Raw genomic sequence first — 21,262 nt, 5'->3', positions numbered from 1 at the left:
CCAACTCTTCTGTGAAGCCCCTCTGGGTCCTTTGCCAACCCTGAGACCTAAGCAGGGTGACAGAGACTCCCCTATGCTTTCACTAAATCGCTCATCTTCTCAGGCACTTGGAGAAGACACGGCCCAAGTGTCTTTGTGGTTAAGCGGATCACAAGACAGAGCATCCGGATTGAGTCTCTGCCAAGAAGAGCCACCTGGCTCATTTGGATGGTGGTGTGTCACACTCCTGAGACCTCAAAGCCCATTTGTTACCCGGTGCAGCCTATCTTCTCCTGACTGATACAACCCAGCACGCCTTCCCTTGTGTTATGGGCTCACTTAATCACTTCACGCTACTTGTCTTCTTCACTAGACTATAAACTTCTGGTGGGGCGGGGACTCAGTTTTCCTTCTTTCTCTCTAGTCTATTCACTCCATGGACAAAGAGTTGGCACTTAGTAAGCCTCCCCTCCCCTCTCCTTTTTCTTTTTCTTTTGGTATTAGGGATTACATCCAGGGGCATTCTACCTTCAAGCTATAACCCCAGCCCTTTTTATTTTTAGTTTTAAAACAGTGTCTTGCTAAGTTACTGAGGTTGGCCTTGAACCTGTGATCTTCCTGTCTCAGCCTCTCAAGTCCTAGGATTACAGTTGTGTATCACCATGCGTGGGAAAAGGTGTCTTGAATAAATGAGAAATGATATGGTCCCATTTCACCATGGAGAAGAATGAAAGTAATGTCAAGACCAGAGACTGGGAAAGAAGAACCCACCCTGGCCTTAGCAAGACAGCCTGATCATCTGTTTATGGGGCCAACAGATAACCTGCGATTCAGTGGCTGCCAAGTCCCTGCCAGAAGCTCAGGAAGCATCAGAGGCCACTCCCAAACTCTCCCGATCCACACCACAGTCCACACTTCCCTACACCTTCTTCCAACTGCTCCCCTGCAATTTCCAGGAGTTGCTTTTATTTCATTCACTAAACAGTTTATGAACTGAATTAAAATAAATGAGATGCAAATAAATTCCAGGCTTTCTCCCTCATTTTCAAATTACATTTTCAGTCCACTCAACCTGTTATAATCTCATAGTGATTTTCATTTAAGAGAGCTAAATGGATATGTGATTATTGTTACAGGAACTAACACCAGACAATTAAATGTTGAGGTGTTGATAGATAAAGCTGTGTTTTGATTTGCATAAACATGATGCCAGCAAATCTAACCCTGGCAGAAATTCAGTTATAAGGCTTGCGTGCCTAACTTCTGCTAATTACCACAAGTACCATTATTAAGATTTTTAATATTCAGAGTTGGGATTATAGCCATTTTATTTTAGGGCCACATTTATCTTTATTTTGAAAACTTCGTCAAAACGCATCACTGATTTATCAGAGAAAAGGCGCGATGACTACTTATAATCAACTTCTACGGTGCAGCGTATCAAAAATCAATTACACAGCCCTGAAATCCAGTCATTAAGGATTTAGCTACTAATCTCATTCCATTTTTGTCTTTAGGAAGATATTGTGGCTTGCAACTTTGCAGATACCAGTAGCAGAAGAAAAACATGGGAGACTGCTGATAACCTAATGTGGAGAATTAAACTCCAGCCAGACAAAGGCAGAATCTTAATGCGGAGTGGCCTGACTCTGCAGAATGTCACCTGGGCTGCCGTTATTTCAATCCAGCGACACCCAAAAGCCAGGCTTGGGGTTTTGCCGAAGTCTAGTCTCTCATTCGCAGGGATTCCAAAGCATTCTGTTAAATTTTGCCTTGTTCCCTGATTGGCCATCTGTCGAGTGCTTGTCTTGATCGACAATAATTTTATTTGTTTCTCAGTTTATTATCTGCTCTTCCAACTCTGAGTGAAACCTGTGGGGGGGTCAGGGTTTTGCTTTGTGTTTCTTGTATCTTAAGTGCATAGCACAGTGTCTGGCTCATAGTAGGTGTTCAGTAAACATGGGATGAATCTGACGGAGACTGAGATTCCCAGGAGTATCCCCTGACTTCAGGGGAAAGATGAAATAACGGTAGGAAGAGGTTCATCTTGTGACACATAACTGGCCAGAGCAGGACCCGCTAGTATTGAGTTAACCGAGGTTGGCCTCAACCCTATGACCCTCCTGTTTCGGCCTCCCAGGTACTGGAAGTAGAGATGTATGGCGCACGCTTGTAATCCCAGCATTTGGGGGGCTGAGACCTGAGTATTGCAGTTCGCGGACAGCCTCGGCTACTTAGTGAGGCCCTCTGCAACTTAGTGAGAACCTGTTTCAAAATAAGGAATAAAAAAAAATAGGGCAGGGGGTATAGCTCGGAGGTCAAATGCCCTTGGGTTTCATCCTCAGGCCTGCAAAAAAAAAAAAAAAAAAAAAAAAAAAAAAAGAATACTGGCAAGTGAGCCAGAAAGAATGATGGGACTTGGACTTGGGACTGGAATCAATTCCTGGTCTGGCCATTTATTAGTTATTGCATCATGAGAGAGTAATTTAACTTCCTAGAACCCGTGTTTCTCATTTAACAAGTGGAGACAATAATAACTACCTTGTGTGGTGGTGGAAAAGCTTAGAATAAGATAATACAAGTAAAGTGTTTAACGCACCTCCTGAGGCCTAAGAGACCTTGGTAATGGCATCTATGGCTTTTCAAAACTGTAACGTGCCCAGAGTGCGTAGGTAAAGATTGGCGGTAACGTCCTGCTGCGGTGGGACTGGGATTACCTCTTGGGCCACTTTCCCTGATGCCCTCGGGCTGGGTGGCATCTGCCCCCGTGTGGTCCCATCAGACACTGGGGGCCCCTCTGTCTTTTCACGTAACCTGTGGTTATCCTGTGTCTGTGTGTTCTTTCAGATCGCCAAGTCTTTGTGTGTAAAGAACACACTTTAAAATTTTTGCTCTTCCAGTACTCAGCAATTTACCCATCACATGGTAGACACTGGCACCGATTCACTGCTGAACTGGCCAGACAGTGAAAACCGGGGGAGAAGATGGTGGTGTGAGTGGGGGACCAAAGAGCGCCCTCGCGACACACGGTGTGAATCCCACAGCAGGAAACGGCTGCCATCCTTGGTCCTGGGAAATGAATGATGTTTCCCCAAAGTGTGAAGATCGAAGGGATATGGCTTCTATCTCCCGAGAAAAGAACTTGCCTTTTCCAGGGAAGAAAAGGACTGAGGAAAAGTTCTTCTCAGCTCTCTGAGGACAGGGTGTGATCCCCCTCACTTACCCGGAGCTTCCTGCCAAAGATGGTGACTTTGCCTTTGATCTGTTCCTTCCTTAGGCGCCATTCGATGGAGTTGAGACCGTTTTCCATGGGCAGGGAGATGTTGCAGCGCCCGATGGTGGGGGTGATGGTGCCCGCCAGGACATGGGGCTCGCTGTGGAAGCTGACACCCATGCCGTTGGCATACATCACCCTCAGGGTCCCGTTATTGCAGAGCTGGTAGCTGTTCCGCACTTGATCTGGAAAAACGTGAGTAGGGATGGGGGTGGGGAAATAAATTATGCACTCTATTAGTCAGAAGAGAATAGAACCCCTATTTTTACAGGTTTCCATGGTACTTTGCGGCTGTCAGTCTAAAGCTGCCTTCAATTAGCACACACGAAATGTGAAGGTGAGTAGCAGAGATGCTACTGATCCATGTGAAGAAAAATATTATTAATATGTGGCACTCCAGAAATAATTATGCCGTGATATTTTTCTTTTACTCACTGAAGACTATTAATAGTACATTTAAACATTTAAAGATGTCTATTGCCTACACAATTTGCGTCAATCAAAATCTGAACTTTAACATATATATATTTTAGCTTATATGAAAAAAAAAAAAAGGAAAGGAAAATTGCTTCAATCCCTTCTCCGCCTCTGCCTTTCGTGTAACCCAGGGTTGATGGTTTAGCTGCAGGTCAGATCTGCTGCAAGCAAGTTCAGGGTTCTTCTGCAAAATCAAGGGGAAAAAAAAGCCACCTTCCCTGTTCTCATGCTACTGTTGTGGACTCTTCTACCAAGCCACCTCCACACCAGAGAACCCCAAGGAGACTCGAAAAGCATGGGCTAGATGGTGCTGTGGGGTGCCGATCACGCGTGTTTATCTTCTCAAATGCAATCTACACTACTCCATCAGACTTCTGACCTTTTCCCTTATCAAAAAGTTACAGGAAGGAAATGTGAGTCTGAGACTCCATTTACAGATATGCTGTTTCCAGATTGTCTGGGCAAAGGAGCCAGGCTGGGCTGGCCTTGGAGACGCCAGCTTTGGGGGGCCGTGAGCAAGGGGGTGCCTGTCATTCTGCGACTCCAGCTATATCATCTAGAAGGACAGAATCTACATCGTTAATCATTTGGCAGAGCAGAAACAGAGTCATTGAAACAGGCTCTGTCACAGGATAATAGTCCAGAAATGTCACCATTTATCTACTGAGAGGACACTTTCATCCTCTGACAACTGGCTTGCCCACCGACATTATGTCTTAATTAAAAGAAAAATTAATCTACACAATTCCTTTTCTTGCCAGCCCCGGTGCTTGTCTTGCTTGGCACGGCATGTCCAACAGCAACAGTAACCATGGAGGTGGTCAGAAACCTATGAGATCCTGGCAAGAGATTCTGAAAGAGCTCCTATCCCAGGGCAACCAACTCAGCAAGACAGTGTTTGAAAAAGAGAACCAGAGTGGGACAGTAAAGAACCAAAATCCAGTAGTAAGTCCCAGAGCATCAATAGCTCTTGAGAAGATAACTATGTGTGCTAGTTTGGTGGCGAATAGTGGGGAGGAAGGAACGATGTGGGAAGACAGTACGTGGCATGAGATGGGGCATTTTCAGAGATGTAGATGTTTCCAGGTGTCTAGACATTTGGTGGGGTGTGCATGACATTCTCCTGTGTCTGATTCAGGTATTCTTATAGGGTTGGTTTGCGTCAATGTCTGAATAAGACAGAAGCTGAGGAGAACTCCAGGTGTTTGGAAGTCTTTCAGGCCAGCTAGCTCTCACCTCTGGACTTGGCTGGGCTCTGGGTCCGGGGATGAGTTTGGGGGAGCCAGGGTGTGCAGTTGGGGCTCACCTTGCACCACTGTGTAGGAGGCCTCCACTGAAGACAGATTGGTGATCACAGTGACGTCATCGTCGCGGTTGGAGTTCTCGATGTCAATGGTGATGGATTTCTCCATTTCCCGGTGCAGACTGGTCACCACCCCCGTGGGGCGTGTCACGTTGGTCAGACGGCCCTCATGGTCATAGCTGGAGGAAGAATAAAGAACACAGTTCAGAAGGGCAGTCAGGGGAGAGATTCATGGGACCAGAGAAGGAGGAATTGAGGTGAGGTGGCCAGAGGACATAGCTTACGGAGACCCTTGTCACAGCCGAACCTGGACCTGCTGTAAGAAATGGTACTGCTTCTCCCTTGCCCGCTGATGTAACTGGTGTCACCTCAGCGAAAACCTCTCCTGGGGCCCAGGCAGGGCGTGCTTAATTATGCTTTCCCAAGTCAGAGAGAACAGCGACTTGTAAGCATCTTTTGCTCTTTAATTTATGTGTTCCACAAAGCCACCAAATTAATCTTCCCCAAATATCAGTTCCATCATGTCACTTCTCTGCTGAGCAAACTACACTCTTTTCCCAGTGCTCACTCAATCAAATCAAAACCTGGCACTTGAGACCCTCTAAGCCCGGAGACCTCCACAGGGGTATGGCCTGGTCCCACCCGCCACCTTGTAGACCTTTCAAAGGTCAGCCTCGGCCAAATGCCACCTGCATGTCTTGGCTCAAGCAAAGGAAGTCAGGCCATATGTAATCTGCCCCATGGTCCTGTAGCCCCAAGCCAGCTGCGTTTTAGGCAGCCTTCTTAGGTGACCTCAGTGACCTCAGTTGTCCTCTGCACCCCAGTCTGGGTGTACAATGATCACGACCTGCTGCCTGCAACCTGCCTTTCTTCTCTATGCATCTGTGCTATCTATCCTTTTCTCTAGATGTGGAGTTTCTTTTGGCCACCTCCTTTAGCAAGAAGTCTTGCTGCTCCAGTGGTAGGGTGAGTATTTTCCCATTCTGGGAGGTCTGTTGCACCCTGAGAGCTGGCCCTCCTTACACTCTATGCCAGCTCAACAAAGGGAGGCCCGGAGCTCTGTGTTGGAGGAGGGTGGGGAGGAAGCCGAGCAGTGCAGGCCTTTTGCTTGGAGGGTGACGTAGGACAAGCAACTGGAGCTCTGAGGCACCACTCTCTGGGCCGGGGAGAGGAACAACACAGGCAGGTTCTGAGTGATGGCTACCGGAGCTTGTACAGCACGAGGGGTCTTCAGAGGAGGATCCCCATGGGGACGCAGTGAGAACAATCACTGTGGCCTACTTGGCTTTGTCGCTGAGTGCTTAGGACTATGAAAACAAATACAGCTGATGCTCGGAAACTATTTTTGGAATAAAGGAATGTAGACCTGGCTCAGACTTGTGGTTGATCTGAAATATTTTGCTGCTTCCTGCTAGAACTGCAAACAGTCAAGGTGTACAGATGTTTGAAGTCTGAGAGTAGAGCCACATTAAGTTGGATGGCGCCTAGGTAGAGGTGGTAAAGGAGACCGAGGGGGACTGAGTGGGAAGCCCAGGGGACATGGGAGCCCAGCGGCTTGTCTCTGCTCCATCACTTGCCCAGGGCATGGGACAGTGGGTGGTATGGATGACACCTTCCCTAGAAAACCCTATTGCTGTATCCAGGGATGGGGACTCAGGCTTTGTTAGTCAAAGGGGTCCTCGGTACCTTCTTACCTGCCAAAGAAAGTGCCTTTCAGGCAGGGGTAAAAAGATGCTATTTACAATAGTGACAAGCTAGCACAACCTAAATGTTGACTGATCGAAGATTCTTTAAATAACTATGATCCATACAGAAGAGCACCAGAAAGCCATCAAAGCTGATGACATGGATTTCTCTGTATTGGCACAGACAAGTGTCTACACTGTAGAGTGGACTCCAAAGTCTACTTCCTGGAGAGCCTGTGAGTATCCCTATGCAGAAGAAGTTCCCTGAAAACACATGCATCTAAACATTAATTTTTTGGGGGTATAGAATTTTGACTAATCTTTGTTTTCTTCTTTGTGCATTCCTGTGTTTTAGGAATCATTTGTAATCAGTGTGACTGATTTTCATGTTTTCAAAGCAGAAGGAAACACTGCCAGATAAGAAAGCAAAGTGGCTCCATGTGGGAGATTTGAGGTGTGTGGCCCCAGGCACTCCCGAGTGAAGAGTGGGTACATCTCACCACCTGCTTCTGTGTAGGGATCCAGCCAAGGATGGCCATCCCTCCCAGTGATGCTCTGGACGGCCTACAGTGTGCAGGCTGCTGTGCCTCCTTGGAGAGAAGTAGGAGGAATGAGAGTGTGCACTTTGGAGAGCAGAGCATTGAGGTAAGGACTGGAATTTCAGGGGCCATCAGGAGAAAAGCTTTTCTTTTGAATGTTCAAGAAGGTTCAGCTGTGCATAGCTCTGCTTACTTCCTCTGTGGAATGTCTCCCATTCAGGTCTCCATGCAAATAACTCTGCTCAGGGGCAAGGAACTGTTAAGTTTCAGCAGTGTGATTGAAGGGAACCCATGGGCCCGGGACAGTATGGGGCTGGACATCCCTTTTGATTCAGTAAATAAATGTCCATGAAGCACCTAAAATGTGCCAGGCATTGATAAAGGCACTGGGGATATTACTAGGGACAAAGTGGACCAAAATCTGAGCACTCATGCTAGACAGAGAGGGCAAAAATAAACCCAGGCAGTTATTTCCCAAGCTGGGAATTCAGCAGGCAGACCAGGCTTCCAAAGGTAATGAATGCATGTATGCCTCTACCATTTTGAAGTCCATTAAGATGTACAACTACAATGCACCAATAAACAATAAAAAATGTGAAAAAAAATCAAAGGGTGTTCTCCCGTCTGCTCCGTTCCTGCCCAGCTCACCTAAAGCTTGCTCATTCTGCACGGTAAACTCCTGAACCCCAGCCCAGGGAATCTGCTCCAACCATTGCTCTGACCCTGCATCTGCTCCTATCCTACTTGCTGGTTTGGGAGAAGGAGCTGGACTTGGCTGGAGAGCTCTTCACAGTTTCTCTCTTGTGGAGGGCCTATTCTTAAAGGAGACGTGTTTTCTGCTTCTCTGGGTCCCGGTTTGCTAAGACAGAGTCTGCACCCACAGAGGATGGGAGACCGGCAGTACTGAGGGCTATGGAGAAATCAGGATAAACTCAAATGATATTAAAAGAACTAATACACAAACTGCCTTCTCCAATTCCTCCTTTCCAAAAATAAGCCCTCATTTTTCTGGTTCTGCTATCCATTATACAGGTAGTTGTTTGGAATACGAGGAGCAGGATGGAGATGGAGGAGTGCTTAATTACACCCTCCAGTCCCATTGCCTTTCTTCTCTGCTGAACTTCTGTATGTCAAGTGTGTTGCTAATTTCTAAATCTGTATTAGCTCAGTGATTTACCATGGCACCCGTACATTTCACATTGGTACCCCCATTTGATATATATGGACATTGGGGCTTAGAGAGGTTGAATCACTTGTCTAAGGGCAATCAGAAAGTATGTGGCAGGCCTGACATTTAGACACCTATCATCCTGATGCCAGGGTCCAGGGTCTTTCTGGCCTACTATGCTGTTTTTTGCAGAACCTGTGAAAACCTGTGTTGTCTCAGGGATGGCCCTTGGCCAGGATACTTCTATCAGGACCCAGCAATTTGTCTCTGGAGAAATCTTAATTCCAAGGCTGGAGCTCCCTGGAGCCGGGGGATCACATAACAGGGCCAGATCATTCATTCATTAGTGTTGTTTTTCCTTATGCCTCTCCCTGCTCTGAGTCATTATTGGGATGGCCTTATTTAGAACATCTTCCCCCCAAGACTTAGGGACAATTCTCAGATGAAGTTGGAGGGTGGAGCTCAAAATTCTCTTCACAGCCTTGCTTAGGCAGGGCTGAGAAATGCAAAGAAAGTCTATCAATTCACTTCCCTGAGCCTCGGTTTCCTTCTCCATAAAATGGGGAGAATCTAGTCAGGTGTGATGGTTCGTACCTGTGATCCTAGTGCTTGGGAGGCTGAGACAGGAGGACCAGAGGTTCAAAGCCAGCCTTGTCAACTTAGGTGAGACCTTCAGTGATTTAGAGAGACACTGTTTTTTTTTTTTCTTTTAAAGAAAGGGCTGGGTGGTGGTGGCGGGTAGCTCAGATGTAGAATGCCCCTGGGTTTAAGTCCTAGTATATATGTATAAAAAGTGTGTGTGTGTGTGTGTGTGTGTGTGTGTGTGCGCACGCGTGTGATCCAATTTACACTTCGAGGGTCACTATGACATTGTGATAGCCAAGCAGATTGAATAGCTTCTCAATCTACGAAGTTCTAGCTGAGAGCATGTACGGTACGCTTGCCACCTGTGGGAGGATCTTCATTCTGACCCACGAAACAGTGGAAAGAGAGGAACCCTCCAGGAGAGTTCCCCCAGAAGACAGACTGTTTCCCAATAACCTGATAGCCTCTGCCTGATCTGCTTCATTCCATTCACTCCCCGCTCTTAAGTTTTGGTTAAGGCCATGCAGCATCGGTTTCAACCTCACACACCTGCCAGGAGCTTGTGTTTGATTTTTGAACTGCCAGATGGCTGGCCAGTGTATTAAAAGTGCTACAAAAGCAAAGCACGATCTTTTTAGAAAGGCTGAGAGAATCTTACATGTTGGAACCTCTGTGATGGGGAACTTGGGGTCAGTAGATTTGTCCATGTTATGAAAAAAGTAGCTGATCACATTAAAAGAGAAAAAAATTCTTGGGTTTCACTTTCACTTATGAACAAACATTTTAAAAAAGGTTTGTGAATCACGCCTGTGTTTTCATTAAGATAGAGACCCCTGTCTGTGGACTCACCAAAGCCAGAGCTGCTTTGCTTCAGAGGGGCCTTTCCCCCCTCATTCAGGAACCTCAACAAATAATTTCTAAATGCATCGAGTCTTGATGAGACTCCCAGAGAGAAGAGAAATCCTGGAAGCATGTGGGTGTAGAGCTAGCTTTGACCTACTTGGGTGATGGCTAACAGTGGCCTTCAGGTGGTACCTTTAGGGGAGCATCACTGGCTGGTGAAAAATGTGATGTGTTTGGCTTCAGAAGTCTGAGAAAGGTAGCTTTGCCCAAAGACACAGGCCACCATTGCTCTACTGGGCAGAGCAATTCTGCAATACAGAAAATCTCCAGCAGGTGGCAGAAGCTTCCTTTCACATTATTTCAAACCGGCTGACATACAAACAGGAAGCGAATATTCCTAGATTGGGGAGTGATCAACAATGAAGTCTCTGTTCTGTCTCTTGCTTTCTTTTCTCTCTGTGACATCCCCTACCTAACTTAACAAAATTTTCAGCTACATCCAGACAGAAAGCAAGCAAGGACTCCGGATATATAAGGGTTGCCGTGTTCCTTTACCACCAAGGAGAGCCAGACACTCGTAAATCCCATTCTTGCCTTAGCGGCTGACTGGGGAGAGAATGTCTCGGTAGCTTCCTCCGGCCAGCAGCTCATCAGTTAATACCTGCAGCAGCTAGAGCAAGGGCTGCTGCAGGAGCTGGGGAAAACAGCTTTTTGGCAAAGCAAACGGCAGGACTATTAAGTATGAGATAATTGTTAGGGGAAATATGACCAGCTCTCGCATCTTTTAATATACCTAGCACTTTATCTGTATTGATCTGCTTCTGCTAAAGAGGAAATTCAGAGTTTATCTACCTGTCTGTGCAATCAAGTGTGTTGCTGGACCTGTTGGCAAATTGCAGGAGTCCCACTGGGATCTTGCCTTTTAGGTTCTAATTTCCGCACCCATGGCAAACATGAATAATCAGCAAAGTTAATCAGCACTTTATCTCCCAGGTGCTGTGCGTGTCCAATATCCTGCAATCTGAACGGCAAGCAGACAACAGGAATTCCCAGCGCTAGCAGGGAAGATGTTCAATATCAGAGACCCAATAGAGCAAATCATTTAAGAGTCAGGGAGAGGGGCATGCACATCTCGAGGCCGTAAGAAATCATTAAAGGGAGAAAGACAATGTGACTAAGCGATTTCAAAAGCAACAACAGGAATGGCAGGTTAAGTGCTGCGTTCGCAGATACCTTACAAACCCACTTACTCGTAGAAGATCGTCCATCCTGTCTCGTCACTCTTGGTGGCTAGGAGCCCAGTGTTCCCGTCATAGGTCATGAGGCCAAGCTCCAGGTTCTGCGTGGACACGACTTTGAGGCCCCCATTGGTGCCCACGGTCAGGGTGATGATCTGATTGTCCGGCATGAGCAGGTGGCGGGGCATGCCACTGCTGTCCCGCCGGATCTTCAGAGAATTTCCACTATTGTCAATCAGCTCGGTGACGTCATTGTCAGCGCTGTAGGTGAAGTTGTATAAGTACTCCCCCGTCACCAGGCTCACAGTGTACTGGTGGATGCCATCCGAGTTGAAGACATACAGCTCCTGCTCCCCAGGCGACGCAGCCTCATACTGGTTGAAGGCATTAAGAACGGGTTTGTTTTTGCTGACCGCCCTGATCCGGATGTTTCCAAGGTCTGCGATGTAGATGGTGCCATCAGGAGCCACCGCTAAGGATGAAGGGGAATTCAAGATGGCGTCTGTTGCGTAGGCATCATCTCCTGAGTAGCAGTTGCAATTGACATCGTTTTTGCAGTCACAGTCCGAGGCTGCCCCCGCTAAGAGGCAGATCTCTCCATTGGTCGTTACCTGGCGTAGTCGGTTAATCTTCTTCTCATCCGTCTCGGTAATGTAGAGGACCCCCGTGTGAGAAATGGCAATGGCGCTGGCCGACTCCAGGGCAGAGTGGATGGCGAGTTTGCTGAGTGAGTAGTCGATGCCGGGGACCTGGCAGTGCATGGGGCGGCCGGCAATGATGCTGACCTGGTGGTTCTCGGTGATTCGGAGGATGACGTTGTTCTCTAGGACGTACAGGGAATTGTCCATGGGGTTGACAGCAAGGTCTGTCGGCCACTCCAGGCGAACCTGTGGATGACACGGTATCCTGTTCGAGACAGCTTCTCAAATCCAACATCGATGTGTGGGGCACCTATATTGGTTTTATGCATCTAGGAAGAAAGACTTAGCTTTTTATTAACACACTGTACTAGAGATGCTCATTACTGGACCAGTTGCCCATTGTGCACAATAGAGAAGAAGAGACTGTAGCGTAGCCAACAGCTCCTACTATATCAATCTGCCCTGAGTACATTAGGTCTCCGGCTCTACCCATGATGCTGCTGCTTCTCAGACTAGATGATTAACCAGGGTCAGAGGTGCCATTCCCTCCATGGGGGCTGGTGGAATCTGGTCTATATTCTTCTCACCAAGCCCTGAGCCTGCGAGGAGCCACCAGCTCATTTAGAGGCAGTGCCTTATCTACAGCACAACAGACCTATTTTTTTATACTTTATTTGGAAACAGGGTCTCACTAAGTTGCTGAGGCTGGCTTCGAACCTGTGTGATCCTCCTGTCTCAGTCTCCTAAGCGTTGGAATTACAAGCGTGCGCCACCACGCCTGGCTCTACATCACAAAAAGGAGCCCAGTGGCTTAGCAGGTGGCCCTGACCCAAGGGCAGACAGAGCACTGGTAGGCTAGCAGACTGCAGCTTGAGTGTTTGCTTGGAAAAAAAAAAAGATCAAATCCAACACATTTCTCCTCGGTGGAATTTGAAATAAAAATCTCAGTAGCAAGTTGTCAGTTTGTTGTGGAATTTGAGCTGAAATTTATGAGGGTGAGCGAGGGTCGAATAGACTCTTACGGGAAGGGTGAACATATATTCCAGGTTGTTTGAGAACAAATGCCGTACATTTGAGGGAGCCTCGGTTCTCTGCCACTGTAAGAGTCCTGACTGAACGTGCGCTTTGGGGACCACTGTGGAAAGCTCTGCTCTAGTTACTACTGCACAAAGTGAAGGTTTATATAGTGAGGCTGCAATCATTTCCGATTAACAGGGAAGTTCTGATTGACACATAACACCATACGATACGGTCTCAAACCTGCAATAATGATGGAGAAGAGAGGTAATTACGTAGCAACTCCTACCCTATAATCTGCCACGGCTGGAGCATGTCACCAACTCAACTTCTCGGAGCAGAATTTCCCTCTGTCTCACTCTTTCTTTACATCCTATTCCTATCTGATCCCCATAGCACCTGGCTGTCTAACCTACCTCAGCCTTTCCCCCTTCCTCCTCTAACTCAAATGGGAGGCAGGTGAGTTCTTCAGGTCAAGAACTAGGAGCTGCTTAGTGAGGAGGAGAGCAATGGTCCCACCTGGGCTACGTCCATGCTGGAGTCACAGCTCAGGGGCCGGACGGCCGTGAGGTCATTGGAACCAAGCAGGGTGGAGATGATTCCGTTCTGGTCAACCTTTCGGATCATGGTGGCATCAACGAAGTACATGAGCCCATTCTTGTCCACTGCGATACCTGTGTGAGAGAAGCCGTGGAGATGTGTCTCTTGGAAAGGAGTCTAGTGTGCGGGGCTTTGGGGGTCGCCTTGCTGGGCATGCTCTGCTTGGACCAGGCACCTTACTGGAACGGATCGTGTGCTCAGAGTGGCGCTTTGGGGTCCTTTCTCATGGGCACCGTGCTGTGATGTGCATAATTTCTGCTGGCTGTTTCCCCACCTATTTTCCTCCAGGTAAAGAGAATACCTTACACTGCAAATGAATCAGGGCTACAGATGAAGGGCAGATGAAATAATCCTGCATCTGCTCCCCTTCAAGAAGTTATTTTCAAAGTTCATTGCTCTAAAAATTATTGGTAGTAAATCACTCCAATACCCTTTATAACTGACTGCAACCACGAGGCTGAGAAACAATGATTCTTGCAGTCACAAACTCTCAATTTGAAACAGATCCTCCAGGAAGAATTCCCAATTAAGCCCTGACTCCAATCAGCACTCCGTGCCCCAGGGGACACCGAGCCCTAGCATTTCCCTGTCAGCAGCACTGATAAGACACAGGCGGTTGCCTTTTCGTTTCAGTGCCCGAGTACAAGGCTTGGCATCCTTAATCCATGCTGCAGGCTGCTTTCACAGTAGCTAAAAATGCCAACAGGAATTAGACCCTCTGGTGATTGCTCCTTAACTGTAAGCATCTCTAGTCTTTTTCAAATAGAGCCCGTGGGTTCCAAGAACTGCCCCATCCCGGACCCCTAGAAATGATACCCATTCTCAATTGCTATCATTTTGTTGGGTATTTGCAACGTGGCAGGCACTGTGTTTTAGACTTTACATACATCACTGTCTAACATAAAAGTCTGAAAATGGTTGGAGGCCGCTGCTGGGCTTTGTTCTCTCTCCATCCCCCCGTAGCTGACACTTTGGCCCAGGGAGCTAACATTTCCTTCGGGCTTTCTGACGAGCAGCAGTCAGAAATCTCCAGGTGCGATCTACTGCACTTTCCATTTGTACCATATGTGGGCGATAGAGTTTACTTCAAATAAATAAATAAAATTTAAAATGCCTACCCACATGCCGAAGCCATCTATCAGTTAAATTATCTTGGGGAAAGCTGTGCTTTGGACTTCTGGCTGCATTCAGGAGCAGTAAGAAGCAAGCAGAGCCTGCAGCGAGCTCTCTCTGGAGCGAGTTTCCTCTTGTGCAGCCCTTACCTCGAGGGCTCATCAAGGTTGCATCCACCGCCTTCCCTCCATCCCCGCAGCGGGCTTCATCGAAGGGTAAACACTGTTCTCCAGTCCCTGCCACAACTTCTGAATTCCCAGCCAGGTCTTTGGCTCCACTCAGAGACTTGACACGGTAGATTCTGCGACTGTTGGTGTCAGAGACGTAGAGCGAGCCGGACACGGGGTCCACGGCCAAATAGTACTTGTGTGCTGGGTTGTTGCTTTAGTAGAAGAAATAGAAAGAGAAATGAGGAGAGGACTATGCAGCTGGCCTCCTGGATTGAAGAGGTGTCAACAATCCTAGCCAGGCTCTTACCTTCTTGAGCGTCTTTCCACTTTAGTGAACTGGAAAGACTCTAACGTCAAACCTTAGTGTCTAACATAGCATGGCTCTCAGCTACTTCTAATTAGATTTAAGTTCTGCATGCTACCAGGAAACTTATGGATTCCCATCGTCCTAAGACTATTGTTTCATTTAGCTAGTATGGAAGAGTGAAGCCAGTCCTGTTTTTGTGAGTAGGATAGTTATTCCATACCGACTACCTGCATGTCAGCCTCTTTTATTTCCCCCCTCTGGGCTTAGCAGATTCTCAAGTGAATTTGAGAAACACTACCAATGAACATGCCAATGTTTTCTTTTTAATCTATGCTTCCGTGATGCCTCCAAGGTGCTAAACCATCAATATTGAAGCAACTTAGGGGTTTCCTAACTTTGTAAGGGGAAACTCCCTTGAGCCGTGCCCCCCACCCCATCATCATCTTACTGAAAAAAGTTGGCATTTGGTGCAAAGAAATGTGAATTGCTTGCAATTACATCCAGAATCTGATTACTGAGGGAATACTCTATGTTGGTTATTCAAATCATGTGGCTAGGCTGCAAGCAGGGGTTGCCTCTCTGCCCCAGTGCGGCAGACCAGCTTTCAGTGCCACGTGGCTCACAGGAGCATCGGCCATTCCTTTCTCCCAGATACTGTAGAATCATGCTTTGGTATGATGAAGCACAGGGGCTGGGAGAGGTGAAGGGAAGGCGAGGGCGATGATGGTGTTGGATGCATTTGTCCTATAGACATTAGCTGGTAAATTACTAATTAAAACACTACCATTTGGGTTCTTCCCTGATGTAAGAAAAAAAAAAAAAAGAGCTAGGAAGCTATTTTTAGGAACAATTTGTGAGTCAAGACCATCTTTAATTCCAGCTTCTCCTCAGGTTGCTGTTAAGACACATAATTGAACTAGAAGTCAAGGTCTTTCTAAAATCCCAGCTTAGATAACTGGCTTGAAAGAATAGGCCAGGTGGGTTCTTTTCTTTCCATCTTTCTCTTTTTGGGGAGAGGGAGAGGGAAGTCATTAGAGAATATTCATATAGGCAAAACAAATTAGGGCAGAAAGAGAAAACTTCATGCCATTTTTTAATTAGATGCTGTACTCTGTTACTGAACCAACAGTAGCTGGCATGATCAACAGAAAGATGAAGGCTCTGCACATCTGTGCCTATCTAGGAGCAGGATAATTAATTCTGGACTTTCTAGGGAGCCTGATGCGAGGAGGCTTTTGCACATCTTTGGCCTGAGGGCAGGCAGTTGAGGGTGTGGGAGACCCTGCCTCCCCATGGCCTCAGGCTCACTCCAGCCAAGATTCTCCTGGAGAACCTCTGGCGGGATGGGCAGCCCCACCCCCCACACGGTGATGATCAATGCAGTGGCATGTGAGTTTCTTGGCAGGGGGTGTCCTTCCAGGGCATTTCTTCTCCTTTTTTGGTTCTAATGGGCTAACCTATATCAGCCAGTTTTGGCGTTGCAGAGAATAAGAAGACAGAGGACTCTTCCTACCCATGGTCTGTCCACTGACTATGATGATCTCATACAAATTGACTTTAATCTTTGTCTACTTTTGACCTAATATCATAAAGAAGCCCCTTCCCTGTTTCATGGGACGGAGTGAGGAGAAACCTGTAGTAATGTAAGTTGCTTTTCTTTTTTCCAAATAAAAATAAGATATTTTTTTTCTCCAAGAATACTCACGCTACATATGTTTCAATGCAATGTATGAATGTGCATGCACATATATGTGTGTTGTACACATCACATGTCAACTGTACCATTAGAGTTCTAAATGATGACCTTGGACTCATGGAATGACAAAGAGGTATGGAGTCTACACCTTTCCTACTACTCAAAAGCGATTTAATTTCATGAAAATTCTCAATGCATCTGTTGGATTCTTTCTGACCAGCAGATTGGCAATTAACTTGTGTGTGTATTTTTTAAAATGACCGTATATCTAGGGGAGAAAATCATTAATGAGTTGAAAATGAGTTTTTGACCCGTTTCCAGTTCATTAAAGCTTTTGTGAACCCAGTCCAGCATTTACAAAAGCCAGAAGTTTGCCTCAACTGTTTAGCCCAATTATGGACCGCACCGAGCAGTCGGGATAAGAGTTCATGGAGGGTTCATTATCTTGCACTTGCATCTCCCGGAAATTCTAATTACTGTCAGCTTATTTGGTTGCTTTTTGACTGCATTTCATAATTGCTAAAGCTTATCATATCCACAACACACAATTAGCACATAAAAAAAGTTGCTATATTTGGTACATAAAAATATACAACATTACACAAGAATCACGAACAAAACAAAAAAGCAAACACGAGGAAGCAAACGAACCATATCAAATTAGATGGGAAAGAGTTCTTCGTCTTACCTATGTTTAAACTCTTTATTTCTTTATAGAAAGAAAACAGAAGGAAAAAAGAACAAACAGTTAGCTGAAGAATTGATGAAAAAGCAAACATAACATTTTATGTTTCTTGCATGAAGGGACCCCCCAAAAGCAGTCTTTTTCCACCCCCTCTAACTGGCAGCTCCTAGTTAAGTTACTTGGGAAGAACCCCTGGAACTGGACTCCTCCCAGCCGCTGGAAAATCGGGACAAGAATGCTGAGATTCTGGGACAGGCAATGTGGGTGTCATGGGACACGGGCGGCAACAGGTGAAACAGGACTTCTGGCTAATGAACAGATGGCAGGTGGGTCGCATCTTGAGTGATAACACCTGGTGACTAGCAATGGCTCCTGCCGGTGCAGTGGCGGGAGGATTCTGATGCCAAATTCAAGCTCAGCTGCAAAGGGGCCCGTGGTTCATTTGCAATGTCTGTGCTGGGTGTGGAGCAAGCGTGGTCACACCTGGACCACCTATTAGTCACTGGTGCATTAAAGCGTCAGTGCCAACCAGGAGAGAGCCTCTGCCACACCGAACTGCAGCTTGTCAAAGGCTCTGTTGAACTCTGAAAGTCTGAACCATCTCCTGTCTTTGTCCCATGTGTCCTTCCTCCTTTCATCTCACTAGCTTGTGAGGGACCCCAAATATACATTCCTTCTCTCAGTAACACCCACAACTTCCACTAGTGAAAATCACAGGCAATAACATCCTATTGTAATTGGCGCCAAAGACTCCACTTACAATCCTTTCTAAAGAACTAGGAAAAGTTTTGTTGCTTAAAAAAAAAAAAAAGAACAACAACAACAACAAATTCAATTTCATTGGGAAAGTGTCTGAAAAGTTAACACCAGTGAGGAGAAGAGAGGCCGGTGCCTCGAGTAGAGAAACCTGCTCCCCATTCCCAAGGACCTGAGGTGGAGGTAGAAGGAGCCCTGACCTCTCTTTCCCTTCCAGCTGAGGGGCAAGGCTTCGGGGACAAAGGGAGTTTAGTGCCCTGATTCCTGTTTAGGTACAGCTCAGGCCTCTGCCGGGGGCCATCATTAGTGGTGGGTTTGCACAGGGATTACATTTTATATTTTATTCTAACGTGTTAGTTTTTGCTAAAAAAAAAAGTTAATTAAATGATGCTGATAACTCCTGAGCTCTGACTGACATAGTGCAATTTAAGATTCATTCTGCAAAGCCTGGTGTGTCAGGGTGGCAGCCGGGAATTCTCGCGTCTATTTTATATTGCTTAATGAAAGTGAAATGTTATCTGCCACCAGTGGTAGACATATTTGGCTCTTAATTATTGCAATATCAATTCCACTTTTTTTTTTAAGTCAAGATTTTGTGAAAAGACTGGATGGGATTTGGGTCTGCAGACCTGACCTACTTCTTTGCTGAGAACATCTGCTTTAAGTTGATTAATGTAATATCTATGTTGGGGGGAAGGAGAGAGAAGGGAAGGGTTGGGGACCAAGTCATTGGAGAGTGTAGAGTCCAAATGACCAAATAGATATGCGCTTTGAATTAGGGCTGAGGTTGATGCTATTTCAGCTGGGATCATTGGTAGGTTGGGTGTGTAGCCAACAAACCGAAATAACAGAATTGAGTCAATCTATGCAAATGAGCACAGGTGCCCTACTTACAAGGGGCAGGCCCGGGCTTTGTGCACATGACCTTAGTACCATGAATCCCATAGGTGCACCTGGGAAGAAAGAGAGGTGCCTCTGATTTAGGGATTGAGATGGGTTAGCTCTGTACACTGCAGAAACCCAGGAGTCCTCTGCGAAGCCTTCAGGGCATCCCCAGCCTTCGCAGCCTGTCTCCCAGAGCTGTCATCGATGGCACTGTCTTGTGATTTATGTGTGTGTGCTTGTCATCCTCATTTCTTTGTGAACAGGATGGGACCTACTCTTCTCTATGTTGCAGATACTTAGAGAGTCAGGAGAGACTTTTCCCAGCAAGGGAAAGTGGGTTCATGAGTGCAGAAGGCATGAAATGAGGCTGCTTCCTTTAGTGCTGGACAGACCCTGCCTAGGAGTATCTCCAATCCATCCTGTTCTTCTCAGAAGTTCAAAGCTATAGGTAGTTGAGATCTTTTCTCTTTTCATTCCAACTGCCTCTGTGCCCCTTGAGGAGCGAGGAGTTGGGATGGCCATAGTTTTTTCCTAACTAAAGAGAAACTGAGTTGGGATAGGTCTAGTTTAGTTTTGGGGGAATGTGTTTGTATAGTCTATAGTCCCTTCAGCATCTAGTTAAATTATTGCTAGTGGTTCTGGTGTGAGAATGGCTTTCAGGAATTCTTCCATCCTACTGTGTTGATTCCTGTAGCATCATTTGCAGAAAATGTGATGCCCAGAGTAGAATTCATCTATCAGTCTTACACAGACATCATTGACATATTGGTTAATGGGCATCAATTCAAAGAGTATTTAGATAATTCATTGTGTGAGAAAACTTGAAATGCTCAGAAGTGCTACAAAGGAAACTTGATAGAGGCTGCCCCAGGTTTTTATAACTGTAACAACTTACACATCACCAATAGCCAAATGCCAACATGAAAGTTTGAATTTTTTTTTTTTTTTCGGTACTGGGGATAGAACCCAGGGGTATTTTACCTCCGAGAGACACCCCCAGCCCTATTTTTTTATTCTTTATTTTGAAACAGGGTCTCACTAAGTTGCAGAGGGCCTCACTAAGTAGCTGAAGCTGGCTGTGAGCTTCGATCCTCTTGTCTCAGCCTCCCAAATGCTGGGATTACAAGCGTGTGCCACCATGCCCAGCTTTGAAGTAAGTTTTGATCAATCATACTAAGAGGAAAGACTTCATAGCTTTCCATTCTTTTGTTAGATAATGGAATTGTAAGATAACTGTCATATTAAAAGACACACAAAGAGTATGGAGCTAATAAGTGCAGGAAAACAAGCATCAATACATCAATTTATACAAAAAACAATTTTGTATAAATTAACCCCTTTTATACTTTGGAAGTATAAAAGGGGTTAATTTATACAAAATATTTGGTATTTGCCTGAATTTTGAGATGTTTGTGCTAGTTGCTGGCATTTTAAAAAATTGCCACTTGTTTGATTTCTCATTCTAAATAATATCCAGCTTCATTTTTTAAATTTTCTGCTCAGAATTTCACTTCTTTCTTAAACGAAGACCTTGACACTACGTTTGCTTCAGGCACTGCAAAACCTGGGTCTGTCCTTGGTAAAAAAAAAAAAAAAAAAAAAAAAAAAAAAAGGGTTTTGAAAACAGCGCTGAACACAATAAAAAAATTTTACAGAGACAACGTGGTTGTTATTATACTGGAAGGTATGTTTTGGTGTTTTTCCTTTCCTGACCCCTTCTTCATAGCCTGACCGCAAGGAGAGCATCTGTATTCTCTAACTGGAGACACGTGGTCCTGCCTGCATCCCACCTCACATCCAGCGAGGTCTACCCTATTGAACTTTCAGGCCGAGCTTGTCTGGTGTTTCCTAAGTTCCAGTTTCTTCTGCCTTGGTCCTCCTTCCTCAGCTCATATGTTCCCACATCTCCATCTCCTCCAGCACTAACACATCTGTTTTGAACAATTCCCCTCTCTGAAGATTTTCAATGATCTTCATGGTGGTGCCCTGGACCTGCTCTACAAGCCCCACAAGAATGTCAGCTTGGACGACATTTTTTCCCCATGGGGAAAAAGCATATTTAATACCATAGTATAAATGTATGCTTGGAAAATAAAAAGAATGATTCAAAATCTTCAATCACTAAAGAAATCAAATGCGTATACTCATCAAAAGGGGCTGCATTAGAAAAAGATGGAGAGGCATCAGCCCACCTCATCTCACTTACTGCTCATGTTGGGGTCCAGTTTTCCCACTTAGGGGGGAGGGAAGTGGGTGCTGACAAGGTGCTAAATCAGAGCACATGAGTGGTAACCATTTTAC

The 21,262-nt window shown here is 46.0% G+C and overlaps 1 protein-coding gene across 7 annotated transcripts in view; it reads right to left on the bottom strand.

The window, feature by feature from the left end:
* Window positions 1-21,262, bottom strand: part of TENM2 (teneurin transmembrane protein 2) — a gene marked incomplete at both ends in the record, with an annotated part of 986,019 nt that overhangs the window by 27,382 nt on the left and 937,375 nt on the right. For 6 of the 7 annotated variants that reach the window (XM_080698868.1, XM_080698869.1, XM_080698870.1 and 3 more), the window contains 6 exons: window positions 3,203-3,438; window positions 5,037-5,212; window positions 11,104-11,978; window positions 13,269-13,423; window positions 14,612-14,844; window positions 17,324-17,344. In XM_080698868.1, coding sequence (XP_080554994.1) covers window positions 3,203-3,438; window positions 5,037-5,212; window positions 11,104-11,978; window positions 13,269-13,423; window positions 14,612-14,844; window positions 17,324-17,344 — 1,696 coding nt within the window. The remainder of the gene's footprint in view (window positions 1-3,202; window positions 3,439-5,036; window positions 5,213-11,103; window positions 11,979-13,268; window positions 13,424-14,611; window positions 14,845-17,323; window positions 17,345-21,262) is intronic. The other variant, XM_080698873.1, reaches the window with a different exon arrangement.

Source organism: Muscardinus avellanarius (genome assembly GCF_963383645.1).
Source record: "Muscardinus avellanarius genome assembly, chromosome: 7".
In the NCBI taxonomy this organism is placed as follows: Eukaryota; Metazoa; Chordata; class Mammalia; order Rodentia; family Gliridae; genus Muscardinus; species Muscardinus avellanarius.
The sequence above is the reverse complement of the archived record's forward strand: the minus strand, read 5'-3'. Positions and strand labels throughout refer to the sequence as shown.